The following is a 27,930-nucleotide window of genomic DNA, read 5'->3' as shown; positions in this document are numbered from 1 at the left end:
ATCTGGGAGTATTATGGAAGAGCCCTGGTAAAACTAAGATTATTCACTTAAAGCAGTAGTTCTCAGCCCTGTCTGCACATGAGAATCATGTGAGGAGATTTATAAACCACTGTGTGCGTGTGCGTGTGCGTGTGTGTGTGTGCATGCGATAATTTAAATCAGAATCTCTGGAGGTGGGGCCCAAGGGTGTATAGTGTTTTTAAAGCTTCCCAGGTGATTCTAATGTGCATCTAGCCTGAGAACCACTGTCTTAAAGTGATATTCTGCCTTGCCTCCAAGTTTTTTGGTTGTGCCCAATTAGCCTTTCCCAGTGCTGTGGAGGCAAGAACCCGAATGTACCAGTCTCCTGCGCTCAAAGACCCTTTCCCCTTTCCCCTTTCAGTATCTTGTATTCCCACCATTATCCTGTTTTCGGGGATGTTAGAGTGAGCTGAGGCTACCCCAGGGCCAATCTTCTCCCTGGTTGGCATCCCAAAGTTCTGGGTGCCTTAAAGCTCCCAGAGCACCCTGAGAAGGAGACAGGGCTGGAGCATGTCAAATTAATCCCTACTGTACCTTCCTACAGCTGACACATGCATCAAAATCCATTCTCCTTTTCTCATTTTCCATTTGAAAATGGCCCAGGCATATTTAGTTACAGTTTTCACTCAGCTTATTTGATTGTAGTGAAGCGAACATGAGGTAGTGTTCAAATATCTTTCTCCAAGAGACAGCAGTCTGGGACTGAGACATCACTGTGCCATTACCATACCCCATTACCACAGAAGCACATAAGGGGGAAAAGAAAGCATCAAAGGAAGGTCCCAAGGGATCTCTTGTGGACCAGTGTGTCTGCTATTCTTGTGTTTGAGCTTTATTGCTCTAGTGCTTTCTGCAGGGACAAGCATTACATTAGACATCATGATCATTAAAATTCTATTTAAAATAAAATGTTTTTTGAAGGTTTCTAAGAAAATCTATCCATCCTCTTTGCTCGCCTGCCTTGGATTTGGTTTTTACCCCTGTTGGCAATAAGCACATCTGTGTTCCTTTTACAAGTTGCATTTGGCCTGTGCTGGGGCCTAGTTGGCTGTTTGGGGATGCAGAGCAGAGGCCCCCGATGTGCTGTGCTGAGCCAGCTGAGGATGTGCTTGGCCCTCTCTGTATACAGGATTTTACCATCATACTGTTTTATTACCGACACGGGGCTATATTAGGGATAAGAAATAAGAGGGGAAGCTGCAGTGAAATCAGACAGTTAAGTCGATCTGCCAATTAGTCACTCAGCCTCCAGTCAATAATTCTGTCCATTAGCCAGCCAACTAGCCAGCCACGTAGCTAACTGGTCAGAATGTCAGGCTGTTAGGCGTTCTGCCTATCCTGTCGCCAGCTTGTCAGCCAGTCTGTCAGTGAGCCAGACTGCCCTTTAGCCAGTCAGCCCTTTAGTCTGTCCATCAGTTAGTCAGCCAGTCCTTTTTTCAAATGGTCCCCCATTCCATTTGTCAGCCATTGCCATTTCTTCAAAGAAGCTCTCTTCAACTTCTGAATTCAAATTAGCCACACATGCTCATGTTCATGCCCCCCACCCCACACACCCACCGCTCCAGGACTTTCTATGTTCTAATAGCTCGCTGTACTTTTCCTTCATAGCTCTTATCATGGCTTGCAGTCATATTCATTTGTGTGATAATTTTATGTTTTATCTTTTTTTTTAGAGTATAAACTCCATGAGAGCAGGAACTGTGTTGGCCTTGTTCTAGAATAAACGGATGCACCTTTCAGTCATTCTGCCCATGAGTCCTCTAGCCAGTTGGTAGCTGCTTGCCAGGTGCACAAAGTGGGGAGCAGAAATATTTCAGCTGGAGGGATCAGCATAGGTTAAGGTATGAAGGTGTAAGAGAACATAGCTGGTGAACTGTAAATGATCGTCATTGCTGGAGCATAAGGTGAGGAGCAGTGATGGGAGGAAGGCACAGTTAGAGGGGGGTGGAGATGTAGGTCAAGTCCAAGTCCTGAGGGGCTTTGCATTCCATTGTAAGACACTTGGTTGTTGATTTTGTGTCTGTTGTTGATTTGTGACCTAGGAGACCCCATGTGTTACAGAGTAGAACTGCTCAATAGGGTTTTCTTGGCTGTAATCTTTACAGAAGCCTATTTCTTTCACAGTGCTGCTGGGTGGGTTCAGACCACCAACCTTTTGGTTACCAGCTGAGTGCAAACCGTTAGCGCAACCCAGGGACCTTCACTGTAATTTTTCCTGTAGGTGATGAGCTGTTGAAGATTTTAAGTGACATAAGAGTTGTGTTTTAGAAAGACCTTTAAGGCAGCAATATGGAGATGAAGTGGAGTGAAGTGAGTAGAGGCTAGAGGCAGGGAGACCAATCAGGAGGTGTCATGGATTGAATTATGTCCCCCCAAAATTTGTGTCAACTTGCTAGGCCATGATTCCCAGTGTTGTGTGGTTGCCCACCATTTTGTGATCTGATGTGATCTTCCTGTGTGTTATAAATCCTACCTCTATGATGTTTATGGAGCTCTGGTGGCACAGTAGTTAAGAGCTATGGCTGCTAACCAAAAAGTCAGCAGTTCGAATCTACCAGCCACTCCTTGGAAACCCTATGGGGGCAGCTATACTCTGTCCTATTGGGTCACTATGAGTCAGAATCAACTCGAAGGCAACCAGTTTGTGTTTGGTTTTTTAGTTTGATGATGTTAACGAGGCAGGGTTAGAGGCAGTTATGTTAATGAGCCAGCACTCAATCTGCAAGATTAGGTTGTATCTTGGAGCCCCGGTGGTGCAGTGGTTAAGAGCTTAGGCTGCTAACCAAAAGGTCAGCAGTTTGAATCCATCAACTGCTCCTTGGAAACCCTATGGGGCAGTTCTACTCTGTCCTATAGGGTTGCTATGAGTTGGAATGACTCCACAGTAACGGGTTTATGGTTGGTTTAAGTCAGTCTCTTTTGAGGTATAAAAGAGATAACTGAGCAGAGAGACAGGGGACCTCATACTACCAAGAAAGTAGTGACAGGAACAGCGCGCACCCTTTGGACCTAGGGCCCCTGTATTGAGAAGCTCCTAGACCAGGGGAAGATTGATGACAGGGACCTTCCTTCAGGGCCAACAGAGAGAAAAGGCCTTCCCCTAGAGTTGCTGCCCTGAATTCGAACTTCTAGCCTACTAGACTGTGAAAGAATAGATTTCTGTTTGTCAAAGCCATCCACTTGTGATATTTCTGTTGTAGCAGCACTGGATAACTAGGACAGGAGGCTATTGGAGTTCCTTAGGTTAGTGTGTCCCAACATTTTCCATATCATAAGAAAATGACACAATTTATATGGCACACTGGAACAAACAGATGAGACTTCTTGTGGTCAGAGGTAATAGGACCAAGGGCCTGAGAAGCTCAGTATCTCAGCGCGCTCGTAACCCACTCACACATACCTTGAGAAGTTTTGGTCTTGGAGGAAGATGATGAGGGCCTGAAATAAAGCAATGTCAGTGCAATGGCCATGATGTCTGTGGAAGCTTCTGAGACAAGCCTAGCAAATGCTATCCACATCCAAACCTCTGCATATCCTTCTGGCACTGGTGACAAGGGGGTAAGGCAGAAAGGGGTATCTTACTCTCTCCCTGTTCCGCCCCTCTTCTGTCTTTACTTTGTTGTATACAAAGTTGACCATTGTCGTTGTGACTGAGAACTGTCCATTAACTGAAAATACAAACATTCATTTTGCCCCTTTTAATAATGACCCAAAAGCAACATCTCATCCCTGGCCCCTTTCTCACTGGAGAAAATAGCATGACTGTTCATTTTTCCTCTCAATCACATTGCATGGGTTCCATAGGAGCGTCACGAACTTGTCATCTATAAGGCAGAATCCAAGTGCCTTACCGTGGTATGCAGTCTAACTGGATGTACAATAACTATTCAGTAATTCAAGTTAGTATTCAATCCAGCACAAGATTGTGTGATATAGACATAAGTGCTGTTTATACAACTTCTGAGATAGGAAAAGAGTTCAAGAGGGAAATAGTCTGGAGATGTTGATTTTGGAATCCCCAGCATAGAGGTAAAAGTTGACACTCTGGGGGTTATTGCTTATGGAGTACTGAGTTTCGGTTTACAGTGATAGAAAAATCTCATTGATTAAGGGCAGGGTTGCACAGTCAATTAATGTAATTGCTGTCAATAAGCTGTACACCTGTAAAAAGTTTAATTGGCAAAAGTTCTGTGGCAGATATATTTACAACAAAGACAAAAAAAAATGAAGAGGTACTGAGGCTACTTATGTACAACCAAACATCTCATAGGATTTGATTCCTTGGTTTGGAGGGTTAGGGTCATGGTTTCATGGTACATCCCAGTTAATTGGGCCAATAATTAGTGTTTCTATTCTACTTCCTGGTTCCTTGCATCACACCTGGGGTCTTAAATGCTTGCAAGCAGCCATCCGAGGCACATCAATTGGTCTCTAGTCATCTGGAACAACATTGGAAGGAGAGTCAAGAATAGGAGGAGGAAATGGAATGTGTTGGTAATTGCCACCATGAACAACCTGCCTCCTTTGCCATGAGCCCAGAAGAACTGGATGCTTCTTAGCTACCATTACAGAACATTTTGATCAATGATTCTGTAGAAGAATCCTGATCAAAAGAAGGAAAAGACAGAAGAGAATTTCAAATTCTCATGGACTCCAGACTTCCTGGAGCCATGGAGGCTACAAGAACTTCTGAAACTACTGTTCTGAGATAACCTTTAAACCTTAAACCAAAAATATCCCCTGGAGTCTTCTTAAAACCAAACAACATTTTTGCTTAACTAGTAAAGAATGTCTGCCTTGAGCATTGTGCTCTTTTAAGATCTGTCTCTATGGGATCAAATTGACAACAGCAACTACTCAAAAGATTAGATAGGAACAGATAGGAATGTTAGGGGACAGTGAGTTGAAGTTAATGGGGGAGGAGCAACTCAGGAAACGGGGGTGAGAATGGTTGCACATCTGGAAGAATGTAATCAGTGTCACTGAATTGTACATGTAGAAACTGTTGAATTGGTGTTTTACTGTGTATATACTCATCGACAACTACAATAAAATAAATAATTTTTTAAAAAGTTGACACCCTGATGGAGAAGTACTGAGGGTTGAGGACTGAGACTGGGTGATTGCACACAAAAAGCTAGCCAAAGAGTTAGAGACAAGGATGGTCAGAAGTTACAGAACCAGAATATAATATCATCTCATATAAACAGTATCCAAGAGAATTCCCAGAGAAGGGGATCACTGCTGGCAAATAAGTTGAGAGTTGTGAAGAATAAATAAAAACCAGTGCATTTAGCTGGAAAGAAGCTTAATTTCTAGATGAGGTGGAAAACTATAGCCCATGAGCCAAATCTAGCCCACCATCTGTTTTTATAAATAAAATTTTATTAGAACACAGTCACACCTGTTTGTTTAGTTTACAAATTGTCTGTGTCTGTTTCCGAGCTACAATGGCAGAAATGTTGCAACAGAAACTATATGGCCTGCAAAGCCTAAAAGATTTACTATCTGACCCTTTATAGAAAAAGTGTACAGCTCTTGATCTCTATGAATCACAAAATATTCAACTCATGTGTTGAGATCCTGGGAAATAGCAAAGAAAACTGGTACAACATTAGCTAAAAAGCTGAACTGGTTTCAATTCAGAATTATTCCCAAGATGATGATACAGCCAAAGAAGCATAATCTAGTTGGTGACCAAGTTCTATCAAGTCTTCATGATATCACTTCCTTTTTACTGGTACTGTCACTACCCTACACTATGGCAGTAGCCTTCTCACTGGTCAGAGGAGGGTCTCATTCCCTCCTCTCAATTTTTCTAGCTCTTAATACCTTGTCTGGGAACCCCAAAATATCAAGGCTACCCACAGCCCCATACTCCCTCTTCAGCTGGTCTTTAGTGGTCTTTATGTGGAGACCATTGCCCTATCCTAGGGAGACTGCCCCCACTGCCGACTTCAATCCGACCCAAACTTATTTTCAAGCTGTGCTTTTGAAATTATAGTACACATAGTGGGAAGGTTTCTTGAAAAGGTGCTGATTTTTTTTTTTTAAGAACAGAGGAAGAGGGAAAGCTTCCTAACTCATTCTGTAAGGAGGTTATTTCTCTGACACCCTGATATTAAACAAAAACATCACAATCAAAGAAAACCACTAATTAATACCGTATTTTTTTAAATAATTTTTATTGTGCTTCAAGTGAAAGTTTACAAATCAGGTCAGTCTCTCACGCAAAAACCCATATGCACCTTGCTACACACTCCCAATTACTCTCCCCATGATGAGACAGCCCGCTCTCTCCCCCCACTCTCTCCTTTCATGTCCATTTCGCCAGCTTCTAACCCCCTCTACATTCTCATCTCCCCTCCAGGCAGGAAATGCCAACATAGTCACAAGTGTCCACCTGATCCAAGAAGCTCACTCCTCACCAGCATCCCTCTCCAACCCATTGTCCATTCCAATCCATGTCTGAAGAGTTGGCTTCAGGAGCAGTTCCTGTCCTGGGCCAACAGAAGGTCTGGGGGCTATGACCAGCGGGGTCCTTCCAGTCTCAGCCAGACCATTAAGCCTGGTCTTTTTAGGAGAATTTGGGTTCTGGGTCCTACTGCTCTCCTGCTCCCTCAGGGGATCTCTGTTGTGTTCCCTGTCAGGGCAGTCATCGGTTGTAGCCGGGCACCATCTAGTTCTTCTGGTCTCAGCATAATGTAGTCGCTGGTTCATGTGGCCCTTTCTGTCTTTTGGGCTCATAATCACCTTGTGTCCTTGGTGTTCTTCATTTTCCTTTGATCCAGGTGGGTTGAGACCAATTGATGCACCTTAGATGGCTGCTTGCTAGCATTTAAGACCCCAGATGCCACTCTTCATAGTGGGATGCAGAATGTTTTGTTATTAGGTTTTATTATGCCAATTGACTTAGACATCCCCTGAACCCATGGTCCCCAGACCCCTGCCCCTGCTACGCCTGCCTTCGAAGCATTCAGTTTATTCAGGAAACTTCTTTGCTTTTGGTTTAGTCCAATTGTGCTAACCTCCCCTGTATTGTGTGCTGTCTTTCCCTTCACCTAAAGTAGTTCTTATCTACTATCTAATTAGTGAATGCCCCTCTCCCACCCTCCCTCCCTCCCCCCTCTCGTAACCACAAAAGAATGTTTTCTTCTCAGTTTAAACTATTTCTCAACTTCTTATAATAGTGGTCTTATACAATATTTGGCCTTTGCAACTGACTGATTTCACTCAGCATAATGCCTTCCATGTTCCTCCATGTTATGAAATGTTTCACAGATTCCTCACTGTTCTTTATCGATGCGTAATATTCCATTGTGTGAACATACCATGATTTATTTATCCATTCTTCCATTAATGGACACCTTGGCTGCTTCCATCTTTTTGCTATTGTGAACAGTGCTGCAGTGAACATGGGTGTGCATACATCTGTTCATGTAAAGGCTCTTATTTCTCTAGGATATATTCCAAGAAGTGGGATTGCTGGATCGTATGGTAGTTCTATTTCTAGCTTTTAGCTTTTTAAGGAAGCGCCAAATCGATTTCCAAAGTGGTTGTACCATTTGACATTCCCACTAGCAGTATATAAGGGTTCCAATCTCTCCACAGCCTCTCCAACATTTATTATTTTGTGTTTTTTTTTTTTTCTGGATTAATGCCAGCCTTTTTGGAGTGAGATGAAATCTCATTGTAGTTTTTGATCCACATTTCTCTAATGGCTAATGATTGTGAACATTTCCTCATATATCTGTTAGCTACCTGAATGTCTTCTTTAGTGAAGTGTCTATTCATATCTTTTGCCCATTTTTTAATTGGGTTATTTGTCTTTTTGCAGTTGAGTTTTTGCAGTAGCATGTAGATTTTAGAGATCAGGCACTGATCAGAAATGTCATAGCTAAAAACTTTTTCCCAGTCTGCAGGTAGTTTTTTTATTCTTTTGGTGAAGTCTTTGGATGAGCATAGGTGTTTGATTTTTAGGAGCTCCTAGTTACTAGATAACTAAAAAAAAAAAATTTTTTTTTAGTTATCTAGTTTTTCTTCTACATTCTTTATAATGTTTTATATACTGTTTATGCCATGTATTAGGGCTCCTAACATTCTCCCTATTTTTTCTTCCATGATCTTTATCATTTTAGATTTTGTATTTAGGTCTTTGATCCATTTTGAGTTCGTTTTTGTGCATGGAGTGAGGTATGCGTCTTGTTTCATTTCTTTGCAGATGGATATCCAGTTATGCCAGCACCATTTCTTAAAAAGACTATCTTTTCCCCATTTAACTGTTTTGGGGCCTTTGTCAAATATCAACTGCTCATATGTGGATGGATTTATGTCTGGGTTCTCAATTCTGTTCCATTGGTCTATGTATCTGTTGTTGTACCAGTACCAGGCTGTTTTGACTACTGTGGTGGTATAATAGGTTCTAAAATCAGGTAAAGTAAGGCCTCCCACTTTGTTCTTCTTTTTCAGTAATGCCTTATATATCCGGGGCCTCTTTCCCTTCCATATGAAATTGATTTGTTTCTCCATCTCATTAAAGAATGTCCTTGGGATTTGGATCGGAATTGCATTAAATGTATAGATCGCTTTTGGTAGAATAGACATTTTTATAATGTTAAGTCTTCCTATCCACGAGCAAGGTATGTTCTTCCACTTATGTAAGTCTCTTTTGGTTTCTTACAGAAGTGTACTGTAGTTTTCTTTGTATAAGTCTTTTACATCTCTGGTAAGATTTATTCCTAAGTATTTTATCTTCTTGGGGGCTACTGTAAATGGCATTGATTTGGTGATTTCCTCTTCGATGTTTTTTTGTTGGTGTAGAGGAATCCAACTGATTTTTGTATGTTTATCTTGTATCCCGATACTCTGCTGAACTCTTCTATTCGTTTCAGTAGTTTTCTGGAGGATTCCTTAGGGGTTTTCTGTGTATAAGATCATATCATCTGCAAATAGAGATACTTTGACTTCTTCCTTGCCAATCTGGATGCCTTTTATTTCTTTATCTAGCCTAATTGCTCTGGCTAGGACTTCCAGCACAATGTTGAATAAGAGTGGTGATAAAGGGCATCCCTGTCTGGTTCCCGATCTCAGTGGGAATGCTCTCAGGCTCTCTCCATTTAGGGTGATGTTGGCTGTTGGCTTTGTATAAATGCCCTTTATTATGTTGAGGAATTTTCCTTCTATTCCTATTTTGCTGAGAGTTTTTATCATGAATGAGTGTTGAACTTTGTCAAATGCCTTTTCTGCATCAATTGATAAAATCGTGTGATTCTTGTCTTTTATTTATGTGGTGGATTACATTAAGTGTTTTTCTAATGTTGAACCAACCTTGCACACCTGGTATGAATCCCACTTGGTCATGGTGAATTATTTTTTTCAATATGTTGTTGAATTCTGTTGGCTAGAATTTTGTTGAGGATTTTTACATCTAACATTCTTGAGGGATATTGGTCTGTAATTTTCTTTTCTTGTGGTGTCTTTACCTGGTTTTGGTATCAGGGATATGGTGGCTTCATATAATGAGTTTGGTAGTATTCCATCCTTTTCTGTGCTCTGAAATACCTTTAGTAGTAGTGGTGTTAACTCTTCTCTGAAAGTTTGGTAGAACTCTGCAGTGAAGACGTCCGGACCAGGGCTTTTTTTTGTTGGGAGTTTTTTGATTACCTTTTCAATCTCTTCTTTTGTTATGGGTCTATTTAGTTGTTCTACCTCTGTTTGTGTTAGTTTAGGTAGGTAGTATGTTTCTAGGAATTCATCCATTTCTTCTAGGTTTTCAAATTTGTTTGAGTATAGTTTTTCATAATAATCTGATATGATTCTTTTAATTTCAGTTGGGTCTGTTGTAATATCACCCATCTCCTTTCTTATTCGGGTTATTTACTTCCTCTCCTGTTTTCCTTTTGTCAGGTTGGCCAGTGGTTTATCAATTTTTAGATTTTTCAAAAAACCAGCATTTGGTCTTGTTATTTCTTAATACCATATTTTTACACAAACAACCTATATATGCCTTCTACGTTTTTTTGCCCTCCCCCCCCCACACAGGTATTTTTATAAACACGCTATGCTATTTTTTTTTTTTGCGGCAGCAGCAGCATGTAAAAAAAATTGGCATAGCAGCATTTATGAAAATACGTCACAGGGAGGGTGCAAGTTGGCAAACAAACGTAGAAAACATGCATTATTTGCATAAAAATACAGTATATCTCATGATGCAAAAATTATTTTTTTAACAAAGGTTCTGATACTTTTGTTATATCATTTTTTATATATATCAGAGAAACAGTCAACCAGTTAACCCCAGGGTTAATCCCAGGGTCAGGAACAGAAGCCAACAGAGTATTCTAATATTTCCCAAAGTGAATTAAAAAAAAAAAAACACTATTACTATGAGATGTTCAGTGAAAATAGACTTTTTTTGGTCAAATAAATTTGGGATACTAAAGCCCTCCCTTGAAGTTTCACAGTGCACATTGCTATATTAAAGAGTCTGAGAATTCCCGTAGTAAAAATATCTGCATAGCTGTTTCACAAACTTATTTGACCAAGGAACTCTTTTTTTTTTTTTTTATAAGGAACACCAAATAGCATTTCTAGGACACTTTGGGGAATAGAGGAACAGGGGAGAGCATGAAAATCTGTGGATGGCTGCAGATCAGAAAGACTTTTTGGCCCAGAAGGCACAGTTAACACTTGATTCCATGGAATGGCCTCTATGTCCAGGGAGCAATTCTGGGTTTTGTAGGGGGGTAGAGAAATGAACAAAAGCTAGTTCTTGCGCTGAAGAAACTTACCGTCAAGAATGTTTCAGAATTGACCACATAAACCAGAGACTACATTAGCCTGAGACCAGAAGAACTAGATGGTGCCCAGCTACAACCGATGAGTGCCCTGACAGGGAACACAGCAGAAAACCCCCAAGGGAGCAGGAGAACAGTGGGATGCAGACCCCAAATTCTCGTAAAAAGACCAGACTTAATGATCTGACTGAGACTAGAAGGACCCCGGTGGTTATGGCTCCCAGACCTTCTGTTGGCCCAGGACAGGAACCATTCCCAAAGCCAACTCTTCAGACAGGGCTTGGACTGGACAATGGGTTGGAGAGGGACACTGGTGAGGAGTGAGCTTCTTGGATCAGGTGGACACTTGTGACTATGTTGGCATCTCCTGCCTGGAGGGGAGATGAGAGGGTAGAGGGGGTTAGAAGCTGGCGAAACGGACACGAAAAGAGAGAGTGGAGGGAGAGAGCAGGCTGTTTCACTAGGGGGAGAGCAATTGGGAGTATGTAGCAAGGTGTATATAACTTTTTGTGTGAGAGACTGACTTGATTTATAAGTTTTCACTTAAAGCACAATAAAAATTAAAAAAAAAAAAAGAATGTTCCAGAATTGTACATGTAGAAATTGTTGCATTGGTGTATGTTCTGCTGTATATATTCTCAACAACAACAAAAATAAATTATGTAAAAAAGAAACAAACTCTAAGTTCATACTAGAAGCTGTGTTTTAAGGTAAATTGTTATTATATAAACAGAAGTTCTATCCTCTGGGAAACAATTTTGACTCCCTGAAGTGTTACCCTGATCTGCAAATCATATATTAAATAAACTTCAATCAATTTCTTAACAAACAAAAAGTGTATTGCCCTGAGATAATCTTTAAACTTGAAACCAAAAATGTCCCCTGAAAGCCTTCTTCAAACCAAACAATAGTTTAGCTTAACTAGTAAAGAATATCTGCCTTGAGCATTACGTTCTATTAAAAACCATATGGGATTAAAGTGACAACAGCAACCTGAAAGCTTAGATAGGAAATTTAGGAGGCAGTGAGTTTATATTAATGGGGGAAGAACAATTTAGAAAAGGAGGGTGAGAATGGTCGTACAACTTGAAGAATATAATCAACGTCACTGAATTGTACATGTAGAAACGGTTGAATTGGTGTATGTTTTGCTATGTATATTCTCAGCAACAACAAAATAAAATAAATAAAGAGTGTTCCAGGCTGTTCCTTAGTCTAGCCTAGGCTCCCAGCTTCACCCCAGCTCTCTCAGCTGGCCTGCATGCACATCTGCTAAGCCCTGACAAACACAAATACAGCCCCACAGCAGTCACAAGATGTTATGTAATTTTAGGTGTTTTCAGTAAAGGTGGTTCATTAAATGTGTAATTAAAGGTTGATTTAATTTTTATACTTGGGTAAGAGTTTACTATAAATAAATTCACAAATCAGAAGAAATTACTTGTCAGGCCATATGCCTCAAATTTTGAATCAGGAAGTATGGTTTCTGTAACTATGCAAGTCATCTTTTCTTCACTACTGTCCTTCTGGAAATGCACCTGCCTCCCTCCCTCTTGTGTCCTCATGTTTCTTCCTCTCTTCTCCAGCCTCTGGTGCTGTTAATGGAGTGGCCAGAAGCCACCAACTTTGCCTGCCTGATTGCGGGATACTGCCGCCTCCTGCTGGATTCCAGGAAGATGGTCTTTTCTAGGCCTGCTAGCCAGCCTCTTCCACTTCCGATGATCAAAGCAGGTAGGGCTCAGCCTCTGTTTTCAGTGTGCCAGAAGCCCTTTGAACCCTGGAGAGATGGAGGGAGGAGCTCCTCTGCCTTAGTGCTCACCCCATTCTGACAGTGCCTGGTTTACCAGGAGCCAATGCTGTGCCACTGCATCCTACCTGGCCCAACCCAGCAGAAAAGTCAGCTGGCCTTCAGATGTGCCTGTTATGCAAAGGATGACTGTGACAACACATTGTGATTGAGTCAGTGAATGAACGTAAGATAAAAACAGGAAATGAGTGATAAATAGAGCCAATTCAATAATTTCATTGGCTCTAAGGCAAAGCTTTATAGGTACAGTATCTAGGGTAGACCCATGGGTGTTCTTGCATAGTTGAATAGAGTTGAAAATAAAGTTTAAAACTTTCTTTTGTTCATCATAGGGAGATTGACAGAGCTGCTTGAAATAAGAGGCCATGGCAGGCTGCGGTAGGGAAGACTGCGCAGGGCCAGAGTACAGCCCAGCAGGAGGCTTGGAGATAGGAGGGGACGATCACAAAGAACAAGCTTAAATGCAGCCCCCAAACAGAAGGCTTCCCAGTTAGGCAACTCAGTGCAGCCACCCCTCAGAGCTTTCCTGGCGATGGCACAAACAGGGGCCTTGGGAAAAATCAGCCCAGTCCAGGCACTGCTGCCCAGAACTGAAACAGGAGGAAAAGAAGCAAGTACGCAAATAGTACCTAAGGCTCATGTATATGCAGTAAGTGCTGCCCCCACCCCAGCACCCAAACATGTTGGGTGAAGCTGAGACTTACTACCCCATAGTTGCCCTTCTCACTGAAAATTCTCAGTCCGCTTGCCCTTGCCACTTGACTATTTCTTCTCTCATCAAGACTGTCTTAGTATTCAGCATGGTCACATCTCATCTAGGTTGAGGTGTTTGAGAGCAGAACCATGCTCCTGAAGGATGGCCCAACACCCAGAGGGCCATTGTACCCCCACTTCCTCTCTCCTCGCAGTCTCTTCATTATGAACACCTCAATGACAAACCCATGTTTACACCTCATAACATGTCCTACAGGAATTAAAAAGCAACCCACCTGTGTTTGGAAAAGGCTAGGTGGCCCGAGGCATATGAAGGAGGCTACGCATAGAGAAGCAAAGGAACTGACTTGGAATAGGAGAAAACCGGGGTTGGGGGGTGAGCGGGTGAGATGCTGCAGGTATTCAGGTGAATAGCTCTGAGGTAGCCAGCCATACTACAGAACCTAACGATGGCCAAATGTGAAGCCAACGTTAGCATTATCAGTGCCTCCTGTGATTGGTCCACCTTTTTGTAATCACATCCAAGGAAATTATACTTTTACTGAGCAGGATAAAGAGGCAGAAGGGGAACAGGGAAGACAGAAGGAAGAGCCTGGAGCCCAGCCAAGAACCAAATGTGGAAGTGAGGGTTGTTTTGGGGATCCACTGTCAAAACGCACCAGAGATGACTCTGTACTCCCACCATGCCTGACAAAGGGTTTCTATCTTCACATCACAGACAGCACTAGAACAGTGCAGTCCCCTAAATATTATCCTAGCAGTGGGGACAGTGGCACCAAGTCAGGGACTCAGCCTCCCTAAATACATCCTATTTTGTTTTCCTGTTGCTTTTCCAAAGGAAAATCTATTTAACTGGATTCCCTTGGGGATGCTGCTGACTGGAAATGAGGTTTCTATCAATGCTAGGAATGTCTTTAGAGACCCTGTCCTGATTCCTGAGAGGCTCCTTGGGCCTGCAGATTAATGGGGACTTGGGCTGCTTTTAGCACAAGGACTCTGTGTCCATGCAGGAGCCAGATGGACCACTGTGCTGTCTCTGCTGTTTGTAGTGTTTCTCCACATTGATGTGTAAACAGCTCAAGAGTAGAAGGGCAGGAAAAAGTCTGCTGTTCCCTTCCCCATCTCTTTTGGCTAGAAAGGCAAGAACTTGAGCTTGACACCACCTTCCCACGAGCTTGATTAGAGGTCTGGGCCCAGTTTCTTGGCCTTTTAGACTGGTGGCTGCTGGGTTGACAGCAGCCTCCAAGTGCTCTTGGTGGGTGGGGTGGGATGAGCTTCATCATCTTGCCTGTGATCATTTAGCTGCCACAGCAGGAGCAGAGCTCAGGGGCTGGTTTGCACATCTTAATCTCATGGCCCCTCAGAAGAAAAGGTGGAGAGCAAGCAGCACCACTGAGGAGACCTTACTTCAGGTTATAGTGAGGGGCTATTAGTTACTGGTCTTGCAGACCTTTAGAGCCAAGGTCCAAAACTGAGATTGGTTTCCTCTGTCTGTCCTCACTTTCATCCCAGAACAGAAGCCCCAGTATCAACTGTTGTTCTTTAGCAAAGGCCTACAGGAAACAGGCATCCTCCAGGGCCAAAGCTCCAGCCCACTCAGGGCTTGGTCTCTCTAAAAAGGGGGGGTCTCTGACTGGCTCCATATTCTTGTTCCACAGCAGCTGCTGGCTGCCAGCTAGCCCAAGTCAATACTCAACTACTGGGCCAAATATATATATATATATATACTGTTAAACCAGGAACTTCGAAAGAGAATGTTATCACCTCCTTCAAGGCCCAGAAAAAGAAAATGGGGAAATGGTAGGGAAGGGATTACCTCTTGGGCTTTATCAGTAGCTTCACCAAAGTAAGTATATCACTTATTCACTCAAAAAATATTCCTCAAGTACCCATTATGTGCCGTACACTGAGGATATAGCCGTGAATAATAGACATGGTCCTTACACTCATATACTTCACAATCTAGTGGGGGAAAACAGATAATTAAAGGGATAATGCCAATAGAGTATGGTAAGTACCTTTGTATTTACATCATGAGGTTTCAACAGGTACAACAGAATAGCACCTGCACCTGGGCTTGAGGGACATAGCTTAGACAAAGTCTCAGAACATGCCTATTTTCCATCTGTACTGCAAACCCATTGCTGTCAAGCTGATTCTGACTCATAGTGACTCTGTAGGACAGAGTAGAACTGCCCTGTAGCATTTCCAAGGCTGTAAATCTATACGGACGTAGACTGCCATATCTTTCTCCCACAGAGTGGCTGGTGAGTTCGAACCACGGACCTTTTGTTCAGCAGCCAAGCACCTAACCACTGTACCAACAGGCAGTTGCTCTGTCTCTCTAGTCCTGAGCTCCCTGTATCTGAGGGAATCCAGGAAAATAAGACTTTGGGGCCCTAGTTTCTCAGCTGGAGGAACTAGCTCTACATTTTCCGCTGTGATTAGAAAGCAGTGTGATTGGTGAACTGAATATTTTGGCTAATGGCTACTATATATCCCACACATGACCTACTAATTTTCCTGTAGTTAAAACTCAGTAACATGCACAGAGTACTAAAGCTAGACTGGATATAAGAGACGCTTTTGTTGATGGTTCAGAAAGAACCCAAGGTTCTCGCAAGGCCGCTGGGTCATCATTATGACCAGTAACACCCATTGGACTGTAGAATACAACAGGACCAAGTCATAGAGTCATAGAGTTGCATTGATGCCATGTTGACTGTATGTATGTATGTGTGTGTGTGTGTGTGTATATATATATATATATATACACACACATATATATATGCATATGCTTTTGAACATAACTCCAGTTGGACACCATTCTGTTCCTTGCAAACATTTTTAAGAAAGTCTTCTGAGTGGCTGAGTACAGAGGGATAAACTGGAGCATCCCCCTTGGGGGAAACTGATGAGGAATTTACAGCAGATTTGCAAATGGGGAGGCACGCTGTCCCAGCCATCAGCCGACTGCACCTGGCTTTACTGGCACTTCTAACCTTCTGTCTGGAGGAGATTTGGGCTTCTCTAGGCACATTTTCTCCTCTGTACAGCCTCGTGCTGCTCCTCTGATCTGGAAGTCCCAGTACCAAGTGATGGGCTGTTGCTTCACCTGGCCTTGACAGCCTAGTACTGGGAGATGTTTCCATCTTGCAGGGAGGGAAGCCACCTTTCGACCTCCAGCCCTTGTCTGAGAACAGTCATCACCTGCTTATTGAACATGCCCCTGAGTGCCAGCCCCCGATGGAAGCTTACTGCCAGGCTGGCTACCCCGATTGTTCAGCTGTCTCAAAGGTAGTTAGCACCTGCTGCATCCCCAGGAGCTGTGGACAATGCCTTGGGATAGAGATACCTCCTGAAATGACAGTTCATACTCCTGACTTGGTGCTCCCCGAGAGTGCTACTTCCCTAAGTCTCAGAGGCCTGGGTGGGGGGTTATTAGATAATATTCCCCCCAACTGATGCAGAGTTTGCTAATATAGTCACTAAGGCCCAAAATGAACTCACTCAATGTAATTATATTGAATCTATAGTTAGAGGGAAAACATGGTCTACGGAAAACAGCAAGAGCTTGGGATCTGAAGTCAGAGAGACTTGGGTTCCCACCCCGCTCTGCTACGTCTTAGCTCTGTGATCATAGGTAAGGCCCATAAACTTTAAGTCTGTTTCCTTGTCTGTAGACTGAGGATAATAATTCGTGAGGTATTTGAGGGGATTATGTGAGATAAACTACATGAGGTCCTTTCACAGCGCATAGCACATTTTAGCTCTTTTTATAAGTAGTGTCCAGCTCTGTGCTTTTTTAATAAACAGGTTTATTTAAATATAATGCCCAAACTATAAAATTCACCCATTTAAAGTGTGCAATTCAATGTTGTTTTTTAAGTATATTTAGTGTTGTTTTTTTAGTATGTTTAGTATATTCACAAAATTCCACAACCACCACCACAATCCAATTTTAGAATATTTTTACCCCTGTACCCATTAGCAGCTATTCCCCATTTTCCTCCTAATTACCACCCAACCCTAAGCAGCCACTAATCTACTTTATGTCTCTGTAATTTTACCTGTTCTGGGCATTTTGTATAAATGGAATCATATAATATATGGTTATTTGTCTCTTGTTTTTTTTTTTTTTCACTTAGCATAGTGTTTTCAAGGGTTATCCATATTGTAGCATATATCAGTGCTTCATTTCTTTTTATGGCCAAATAATGTTCCCATTGTATGGATATACCACATTTTCTTTATCCATTCATCAGCTGATGGACTTTTGGAATGTTTCCACCTTTTGGCTATTATGAACAATGATGTTATAAGCGTTCATGTACAAGTTTTTGAGCGGAAATGTTTTCATTTCCCTTGTGTAGATACCTAGGAGTGGAATTTCTGGTTCAAATGGTAACCCCATGTTTAACTTTTTGAGGAACTGCCAAACTCTTTTCCAAAATGACTGCACCATTTTACATTCTCACCAACAATGTACAAGAATTCCAGTTTCTCCACATCTTCACCAGTACTTGTTATTGTCTGTCTTTTTTATTATAGCCATTATAGTAGGTGTGGAGTGGTATCTCATGGTTTTGATTTACAATTTTCTGATGGCAAATGATATTGAGCATCTTTCCATGTGCTTATTGGCCATTTGCATATCTTCTTTGGTGAAGTGTCAATTCAAATCCTTTGCTCATTTTTAACTTGGGCTATTTGACCATAAATGTGAATGTTTATTTCTGGATACTCAATTCTATTCCATTTATCTGTATGTCTGTCCTTATGCCAGTATCACACTATCTTGACTGCCATTGCTTTATAGTAAGTTTTGAACTCAGGAAGTGTGAGTCCTCTTACTTTGCTATTCTTTTTCAAGATTGTTTAGTTTATTCTGGAAGTACATTAGCATTTCCTTCCTTGCAACTCCATATGAATTTAAGAATCATCAGCTTGTCAATTTCTACAAACAAGTCACCTGGGATTCTAATAGGATCTGTGTCAAATCCTTAGATCAGTTCGGGAAGTATTGCCATGTAAGACTTCCAGTCCATGAACATAGAATTGTATTTCCATTTATTTAAATGTTCTTTAATTTCTTACACAAATATTTTGTCATTTTCAGTGTACAAATCTTGTACTTTTATTAAATTTATGCCTAAGTATTTAATTCTTTTCGATGTTATTATAAATAGAATTGTCTTCCTAATTTTATTTTCAAATTGTTCATTGCTAGTGTATAAAAGTACAGTTGATTTGTGTGCATTGATCTTGTATTCTGCAACCTTGCTGCACTTATTTAGTAGTTCTAATAATTTTTTAGTGGATTCTTTGGAATTTTCTATATACAAGATCATGTTACCTGCAGAGAGAGTCTTACTTCTTCCTTTCCAATCTGGATGCCTTTTATTTATTTTTCTTGCCTAATTGCCCTGTCTAGAATATCCAGTCCAATGTTGAATAGGAATGGGGAGAGCAGACCTCCGTGACTTTTTCCTGATTTTAGGGGGAGAGCTTTTAGTCTTTCACCAAGTATGATGTTAGCTGTGGGTTTTTTGTAGGTGCTCTTTATCAGGTTGAGGAAGTTCCCTTCTATTCCTAGTTTGTTGACTTGTATCGTGAAAGGGTGTTGGATGTTGTCAAATACTTTTTCTGCACCTATTGGGAGATCATGTGGTTTTTGTCTTTTATTCTATTAACATGGTGTATTACATTAGTTGATTTTTGGGTGCTAAATCAACCTTGCATTCCTGAGATAAGTCATGGTATATAATTATTTTTATACGTTGCTTGATTGAATTTGCTAGTATTTTGTTGAGAAATTTTGTATCTGTATTCATAAAGGATATTGGTCTGTAGTGTTCTTGTGGCATATTTGTCTGGTTTTAATATCAAGGTAGTACTGGCCTCATAGAATGAGTTGAGAAGTGTTCCCTCATCTTCTGTTATTTGGAAGATTTTGTGAAAGATTGGTATAAGTTCTTCTTTTAGTGTTTGGTAGAAATCACCAGTGAAGCCATCTGGGCCTGGGCTTTTTTATGGGAAGATTTTAAATTACTAATTCAATTTCTTTACCAGTTATTGGTCTATCCAAATTTTCCATTTCTTCTTGAGTCAATTTTGGTAGATTGTGTCTTTCTTGGAATCTGTTCATTTCATCTAAGTTTTCTATTTTGTTGGCATGAACTTATTAATAGTATTCCCTTATAATGGTTCCCATATCTATAGAGTCCATTGTGATACCCTTCTTTAACTCCTAATTTTAGTAATTTGATTCCTCTCTTTTCTACTTGTTCAGTCTACCGAAACCAACCAACCAAACCCAGTGCTGTCGAGTCAATTCCGACTCATAGCAACCCTATAGGACAGAGTAGAACTGCCCCATAGAGTTTCCAAGGAGCGCCTGGTGGATTCGAACTACTGATCCTTTGGTTAGCAGCCATAGCACTTAACTAGTACGCCACCAGGGTTTCCAATCTACCTAAAGGTTTGTCAATTTTGCTGTTCTTTTCAAAGAATCAACTTTTAGTTTCATTGATTTTTTATATTGTTTTTCTACCCTTTATACTTTACTATTTCCTTTCTTCTGCTTGCCTTGAGTTTAATTTGCTCTTCTTTTTGTAGATACTTAAGATGGAAGGTTAGGTTATTAATTTGAGATCTTTCTCCTTTGTTAATGTAGGTTTGTACAGCTATAAATTTCCCTCTAAGCACTACTTTAGCTGTATTCCATAAGTTTTGGTATGTGTGTTTTTATTTTCATTCATCCCAAAGTATTTTCTAATTTCCCTTGTCATTTCTTCTTTGATCCATTGGTTATTTAAGAGTGTACTGTTTAATTTCTACATATTTGTGTATTTCCCAAATTTCCTTTTGTTACTAATTTCTAATTTAATTCCATTGTGATCAGAAAACATAGTTTGCTCTTCTTTTTCTAGTTTTTCAAGGTGTAAATTTAGGTTATAGGTTTGACATCTTTCTTCTTTTGTAATGTAGGCATTTACAGCTATAAATCTCGCTCTGAGCACTGCATCCATAAGTTTTAGTATGTTGTGTTTTCATTTTCATTCATCTGTATTTTCTAATTTCTTTTGTGACTCTTTTAACTTCTTTAACAGTGTACTGTTTAATTTCCACATATTTGTGAAACTTCCAGTTTTTCTTCTGTTACTGATTTCTATTTTCTTTCCATTGTAGTCAGAAAAAATCATTTTACAATTTCAGTCTTTTTTAAATTTATTGAGACTTGTTTTGTGACCTAACATATGGTCTGTCCTAGAAATGTTTCATGTGTGCTTGAGAAGAATGCTGCTATTTGGTGGAGTGTTCTATAAATTTCTCCTAGGTCTAGTTGGTTTATAAAATGTTGTTCAAGTCTTCTGTTTCCTCACTGATCCTTTTTGCCCAATTGTTCTATCCATTATTGAATGTGGAGTATTGAAGTCTCCAAGTATTGCTATTGAGATGTCTATTTCTCCCTTCAATCCTGTCCATTTTTGGTTCATGTATTTTGGAGTTCTATTGTTTTTTTTTTGTTGTTGTTGTTGTTGTTTTTATTGTTAGGTGCCAGTACTGTGCTTTTCTGATGCCTCTAAATTCTAGTGAAAGGCAACACTGACACACTGACCTTGCTGAACTGGAATTTGAAAGATATTTTGAAGTTTTGTTTTCCAGCATCTTGACCACCATGTTAAGCTAATGAGTAATGGGTTTTGAAGTCACTCAGACCTGAGCTCAAATTCAGACTCTGCTACTTATGACCTATATCGGTCACAAAGCCATCTGGATCAGTTTCTTCCTCTGTAAAATGGGACAATGTTAGTACCTACCTCATTGGGTTGTTGTGAGGATTACATGGGATCGTGTGTAATGATCTTAGCCTAAGTTAGTATTTGCTTGCCATCTGTCTGCCTGTCTGCTAATAGCAAAGTGAGTTGGCATTTTCTGCATATTTTCTCATAGATAATATAGGGAGGGGATCCCAAAACAGAACGAGAGAGAGAAGCCATTCAGAGATAAAGCATTTGCCTAAAGACAATTCTAAGAACATTTTACCACATGCATGTGTAGCAGACAGAGCTGGCCCTGCATGAATGCAAAGAAGCCCATCACTTTACTGATACGATTTGAGGAATTATAAGACTACTCTCCCGACTCTCTTCCCCCATATCTCATGGCATATCATGGCATATCTCCCATACACTTCATACGTACTAGTGCCTAGAATTCTACTAAAAAATAAAACAGCTGCCATCGAGTTGATTCTGACTCGTGGCGACCCTATGTGTGTCATAGTAGAACTGTGCTCCATGGGGTTTTCAATGGCTGTGATCTTCCAGAAGTAGATTGCCAGGCCTTTCTTCCAAGGCACCTCTGGGTAGACTCTAACTGCCAACCTTTTGGTTTGTAGGGAATGCTTAACTATTTGTATCACCCAGCACTAGTACTTGTCAGATTTATTTCCTTCTTCTAGAAGAGGTTCAAGAAAACACTAAAGCATTGGATATTTGAAGATTGGAAAGACTCTGAAAAGGATGAGGGCGAGGGCAGGGACAGTTTCAAAGGGGGCATAAAATAAATCTCACCTTTTTCAGTATGCATACAGCTGACTCTCAGACCAGACATACCCATGCAAGAGTCCAGCTGGGCCCAGATTCCAAAGTGTTCACCCCCACCCTACTTCACTGCATGCCTTTTCCCATTTCAGAGGTGAATGGGGCTACTAGTAGCACAGTCCATTATATTCTACTCACTCTGCTTCCAGGGTCAGCACTGACATAACTCATCAACTCCCATTCCCCTAATCACCAGCAGCCAGGTAATGCTTGGTCTTGGTACCTGCCACCCAGTTGTGCTGCAGAGACATGGGCCAGAGATGCCAAGGGAGTTCTGCCACAGTCCTCAGCACCAGGGCTCATCTATTGATTCTCTTTCTGAGTTTAGATTACATGCACAGCGCCCACCGCCCTGTCACTGGGGGCCACCTGGGGAAAAAGGAGAGTAGTTATTTGGGCAGCGTGGCCACCAGCCCCAGGAGGTCGAGCCACTGTACGCCCCCGCCTGCCGACTCTGAGCTTGTCAGCTTCTGCTACCTCCATATGCGCGAACAAAGGAAGGAGCAGGAAAGCCGGATGGATGTCAACGAGAACCTAATCTTCTTTGAGGAGACCAGGCCCCGGACCAAGTCTGACCCCACGTCCAAAAGCTCTGGCCAAGGCTATGAGGTGATCCCAGATGACTTTGACGTAGCCAGCCTAGACCACGAGCCTTGTGCCAGCAGGGCCAGGTCCTATACCTTGGACAATTCCCTTGGGGCTGAATCCCTGAATTTCTACTGTGACTCTTGCAAAGCCAAACTCCAGGAGCAGCTGGGCCCTCGCAAAGGTGGAAGGCCTGGCTCTTCTCGTGACAATATGGTAGACTTAATGTCCCTCCCACCTCCTGGGAGTGAGGAGGAGGAGGAGGAGGAAGATGAGAGCACTTCTCTGCTGCCTGCCATTGCCGCCCCACCCCCTGGTTTCCGAGACAACAGTTCTGACGAGGATGACACCAAGCGCCGGGCCGTCCAGAGCCAAGAACAAGGACGCCACCTGCGTGGGCTCCTGTACGATGAGATTCCAGTGACACTGATTGACAGCGTGCAGACCCGGACAGTCCGAGATCATGCCCAGGAGCTAGATGATGCCTTGGTGTCTACTCTGCAGGCTCTGGAAGCCCTGGCTGCTTCAGAGGATGGACCACACCCCCCACCCCCACAGACTGCAGGTAATGGCCAATTCCTCCTCCCTCTTGCCTCCCCTCCCCTCTCCTGGCCAGGCAGGGCCAGCAGGTGACATTGCTTCTTCCCAAGTAGATGTCAAAGTCACCCTTGTATGTCAGGGCAGTGGATGGGCCAGAGGTAGTTCAGATAGGGTCAAGGGGGCAGTGATCCTGCAGCAGTGATTGGCTGCTCAGCTCTAGCTAGAGCTCTGCTCTCACCATTCTGTCTCTTTGGAAATGCCTAACAGATGGACCTCAGGGATTGGGGCCATGACAGCTACGGAGCCAGGCAAGGATGGAGGATCAGAGAAAAATTGTGAGAGATATAGAAGACGGGCAAAGATCATCCAATATGCATATGATTGGAAGAAAACCAAAACAACCAACTAACCACCTAGCGACCTGGGATCAGGGGAGTCAAGAGTCATCACTGCTCAGGGCTGAGGTCTTATCCTGCCTAAGAGCATGGGCTCTGAGTCAAAAACATCCAAGTCTTGGCCTCTTGACTCACTTGCAGTGTGACCTTTGGCAAGGCACTTGCCCTCATTGCGCCTCAGTTTTGTCATCTTAAACGGAGTTGATGATAGTCATATCACATAGGGTTGTGATGATTAAATGAGATCATTCATGCAAACCACTGCTTATACTAAGCACATGGTAAGGACTCAGTAAGTTGTAGCTGTCATTATTAATGATTATTTGGTAGGAGAATCATGCAACATGCATGCTATTCCTTGATATATATACATACATACATCTTGTGGACAAACACACATGTCCTACATATACCTATAGTCGCACATACCTACCTCCATACATGTACACCTGAAAACAAAGAGGAAGAGATCAATGACATAGAAACAAAAGATAAATATGGAGGAATAAGGAATATGAGAAAGCACATGAGGTGGCAGGAAGAGAGGGTAAAGAGACTGGGGTCTGAGGGAGCCTGGCTGACCAGGGAGAGTACCAATTCCTGGCTTTTCTGGGTGTGAGGGTCCTGCCACCCTATTGTGCACATGAGCATCATCCTTGGCATTGGAACCCACCCCACATGTTTGGCCCTAGGTCTGGCATTTCTCTCTGCTCCAAGTCTGGAGCTCCAAGCACTAGTTGCTCCCAGGCTTGAGGCAGCCAGAGAGAGAACAAGCTAAGCTAAATGGTCTCAGCTGCAAGGACGGTAAGCAAGTTTGTCCAGATGAGGAGGGATACGGAGGGGCCTTTCTTTGCCAGCCCTCTTCAGGGCAATTAACAAAAAATTTCCTAGCTGTTGAATCTAAAAATAGTGTTGATTAGCATGTTGTTTTGTGTGTGATTTGCATGTTAATTTGCTATCAATCTGCCCTGATAGTCTCTACATCTTTTGTTTCTCTTGTGATTTCCTTCACAATCCCTGTCACAGCTTGCCTCTCTGCGCTCCTCCACCCTCAGCCCTGCAGTGCCTCTAGGCCTTAGTGTTTTTACTCGGCTTGAAACATTGCTAGCTGGCCTTGGCCTCCATAAGCTCTCTACCTCTCTCTGTTTTGAAAGGGACTTGATCTCAGTCAGTGTAACAAGCCCTGTCCCCGTTCCTCCAGGTCTGATTGTGCTGGCCACAATCACCCCTGAATCATCACTGGACTCGGGCCATGAAACCAACTCATCAGAGCTCACAGACATGTCGGAGATGATGTCGGCCATGAAACAACATCAGAATACCACCTACTTCCTGGCCCAGCATCTCAACAAGGACAGCCTCCTTGCCCGCAAGGACCTGCCCTTCCGGATCCAGACCTGTGCAGCCCAGGCTGTTCTCACAGCCCCTTACTCTCTTGGGCGCCCGGATCCCAACCCATCCCGCCAGCCGGCTGTCACAGGCCAGAGTCCAGGGCCCCCTGGTGCTCGGAGGAAGCTGCCTCAGTCCGAGGCCCAGCTACAGGGTGAGCGAACCTACGCCCTGGCAGTGCACCCAGCGCTGCCCCCCCAGCTTAGTGAGCAGAAGAATCTGAGCCTGCTGCCCCCAGTTCCTGAGGACAAAGGGTTTGGCCATGCCAGGGCAGGCCTAGAGATGTCACTGAGGGCAGCCACACCATCCCTCAGTGAAGAGCAGACCTCTGAGCTGAGGGAGAACCTGCCCAAGGAAGTCAGGCTGAGCCCCAAGCTTATCCTGGACCCCAAGGGCAGTGTGACCCCAGCCATCATCTCCACTGCCCTACAGCAGGTGGTTCACAGTAAAAGTCTAGCCACCCCTGGGGGGCCCTTAGGGAACCCCCCCAGTAGGGGGGAGAGGAGGCTGGAGGCCAGCATGGCGAGGCCAGAGGTCAGCATGACAAGCAGCAGTGCCAATAAGAATCTTAAGTTCAAAATGAATCCCGGTGGTCCAGAGCGCTCACAGAGTTCCCAGCAGCAGAGCACCTCCTCCAGCCCCGGAGCACTCACAGGCAGCCGGGCTGAGAGCCTGCACATCTCCCCGCAAGAGGACAGGATGCTAGGTCAAAGTTTTCCTCCCAAGAGCTATCTTTCACGAGCAAGTCGAGAGTCACTGGGCAAGCAGGCTGCAGGGGAGGGGGCAGGCAAGGGTGGGCCTGAGGGTACTAAGCCAGCCCTGCACAAGCCAGGCACAGCCTCAGGCCAGGGGGAGAAGGGGCAGCTGGAGAACACAGCCAAAAGCAGCAAGCTCGAGGAGACCAGCCTGGTTCCCCGAGCTGGCTACCCCATAGCGCTGCAGAGCCCCAGTTGCCAGCCCCGTGGCCACAGCCCCAGCATCCACCCCCGTGGCCACAGCCCCAGCATCCAGCCTCGTGGCCACAGCCCCAGCTGCCAGCCCCGTGGTCACAGCCCCAGCAGCCAGCCACGAGGCCACAGCCCCAGCTGCCAGCCGCGAGGCCAGAGTCCACTGAGGCCTCAGGTCGACAGCCGACAGGTGAGCACCATGCCCTCCCTGAAGCTTGAAACAACGCTGGATGGGGCCCACTCAGTCTCTGAAGGCCCTGTAAAGCCCAAGTCATCCCGAGGTCCTTTCCGGCTGCGCAATTTATTTTCTGCCACCTTCCCAACCCGCCAGAAGAAGGAGACAGATGAGCGGCAGGCCCAGCTGCAGAAGGTAAAGCAGTATGAGCTGGAGTTCCTAGAGGAACTTCTAAAGCCCCCAAGCCAGGGGGAGCTGCCGGGCACTGAGTACCTGCAACCTCCAGCACCTGGCCGCTGCAGCTGCCAGCTACGCAGCAGCCCTGTGCAACAGGGACCTGGCATGTCGCGGGAGCAGAGGCGCAGCTGCGATTGCAAGCGCATCTGCCGGGGGGGCCGGCCTCAGGCCGCCCAGACCCCCATGCCCAGCCTCCAGGGAAGGGAGAGGGACAAGGTCCCCCCTACCCAGAAGCAGCCAGAGGCTGGCCTAGGCTTGAGCCTCAGCAGCCCTACCAACATGCAGCGCATCCGCTCCACCAGCCTGGAATCCCGGGAGTGCCGATCAGACCCTGAGAGCGGTGTTTCATGCCTGAGCACGTGTGCTTCAGGGGGCGAGTGTCTGGGAGCTCCCAACTACAGGAAACTGATGCGCCGCTACAGTATTAGTGAGCAGGACCAGGGCGACAGGGCCTCGCTGACCTCGGATGTCTACCCTCACCCACCCCTGGGGATGCTGCCCAGGGAGGCCAAGGAGGTAGAGGCAGGCCTCCCCCTAGCCTTGGGTCCCAAAAGCAAGTCTCTGGAGTCACCAACTCTAGGAGAGCCCTCCTATGTCCAGGTTGCCCCTGAGACCAAAGGCCCCAGGCAGATGGCCGTGTTCTCACTGCCAGAGGAGGTGTACCGCAAGCCTGCCGAGCTGGACGAGGACAGTGAGAGCAGCAAGTGCTGCTCCATCCGCTACTGCTTCTACTACCGCAAGTGCGACATGGCCGATGATGCGAGTGACGGCAGGGACGAGCTCTCCTACTCCATCCCCATGAAGATTCTGCCAGGCATGAAGTTGGATGAGCAGGTGGTGCCTGTGGTGAGCAGAACCCTGCAGGTGCTGGATGCAGCCACCTGCAGCAGCAGCAGCCCCGAGGCTGCCCGCACCCAGGAGATTGACCTGCGGGTGTCCACCTTTGAGGGGAGCCTGGCCAAGATCAATGCTCTGCGGGCCCATGCCTATGGCCTGCCCGATGGCTTCCTGGCTGCCCAGCTGGACACCAATGAGCTGCTGACAGTCCTGAGGCAATGTGTGGCCAGCCCCGAGGCCCGCGCCCCGAAGCCCTATGTCTCCCAGATCTCCGAGTACAAGCTCGAGCTGGCTCTCAAGTTCAAGGAGCTCCGGGCCTCCTGCCGCCGTGTGGCCAACGTGGACAAGAGCCCAACTCACATGCTGGCAGCCATCACAGGCAGCTTCCAGGTGCTGAGCAGCCTCATCGAAACCTTTGTGCGGCTGGTGTTCATCGTGCGCTCTGAAGCCCAGCGCCAAGAGCTGCTGGCCAAGGTAGAAGAGGTGGTGAGGAACTACACCTTCCTGCTGCGCGCAGCTGAGGAGTCCACAGCCCGGAACCTGAACCAGCAGCAGCAACAACAGCAGCAGGCAGCAGCTATAGGGGCAGCCACAGAGCACCCATCAGGCTCCCCAACCTCAGCGACTGTTATGAGCACATTCACCCGCTCCTTAAAAACCCTTATTCAGTAGGGCATCTGCCCAACCCTGCCCTCCCCGAACCATGGCCCCAGGTTTTGAGCTTTGTGGTCTTTGCATCTTGTGGTGAGTGTGTGTATCTGCTGGGCCTGTCAGGGTCCAAGAGCCCTTTAGTCTCCAGGGAGTAACAACTCCCTTGGTTGAGACGCTCCCTGAGGCTCCAGGCAGCTGCTTGCCCTGGGTGTCCTCCACCTTTCCCT

At 44.4% G+C, this 27,930-nt stretch overlaps 1 protein-coding gene across 1 annotated transcript in view; it reads left to right on the top strand.

Annotated features, from left to right (window-relative positions):
- The window catches only part of FRMPD3 (FERM and PDZ domain containing 3), a 92,950-nt gene extending 65,226 nt beyond the window's left edge, over positions 1 to 27,724 (top strand). Inside the window, 3 exon segments of the mRNA XM_049872106.1 lie at positions 12,404 to 12,548; positions 22,276 to 23,097; positions 24,669 to 27,724. Coding sequence (XP_049728063.1) covers positions 12,404 to 12,548; positions 22,276 to 23,097; positions 24,669 to 27,724 — 4,023 coding nt within the window.
- The last annotated feature ends 206 nt before the right edge of the window (positions 27,725 to 27,930 follow it).

Source organism: Elephas maximus, chromosome X (genome assembly GCF_024166365.1).
Source record: "Elephas maximus indicus isolate mEleMax1 chromosome X, mEleMax1 primary haplotype, whole genome shotgun sequence".
Taxonomy (NCBI): Eukaryota; Metazoa; Chordata; class Mammalia; order Proboscidea; family Elephantidae; genus Elephas; species Elephas maximus.
The sequence above is the reverse complement of the archived record's forward strand: the minus strand, read 5'-3'. Positions and strand labels throughout refer to the sequence as shown.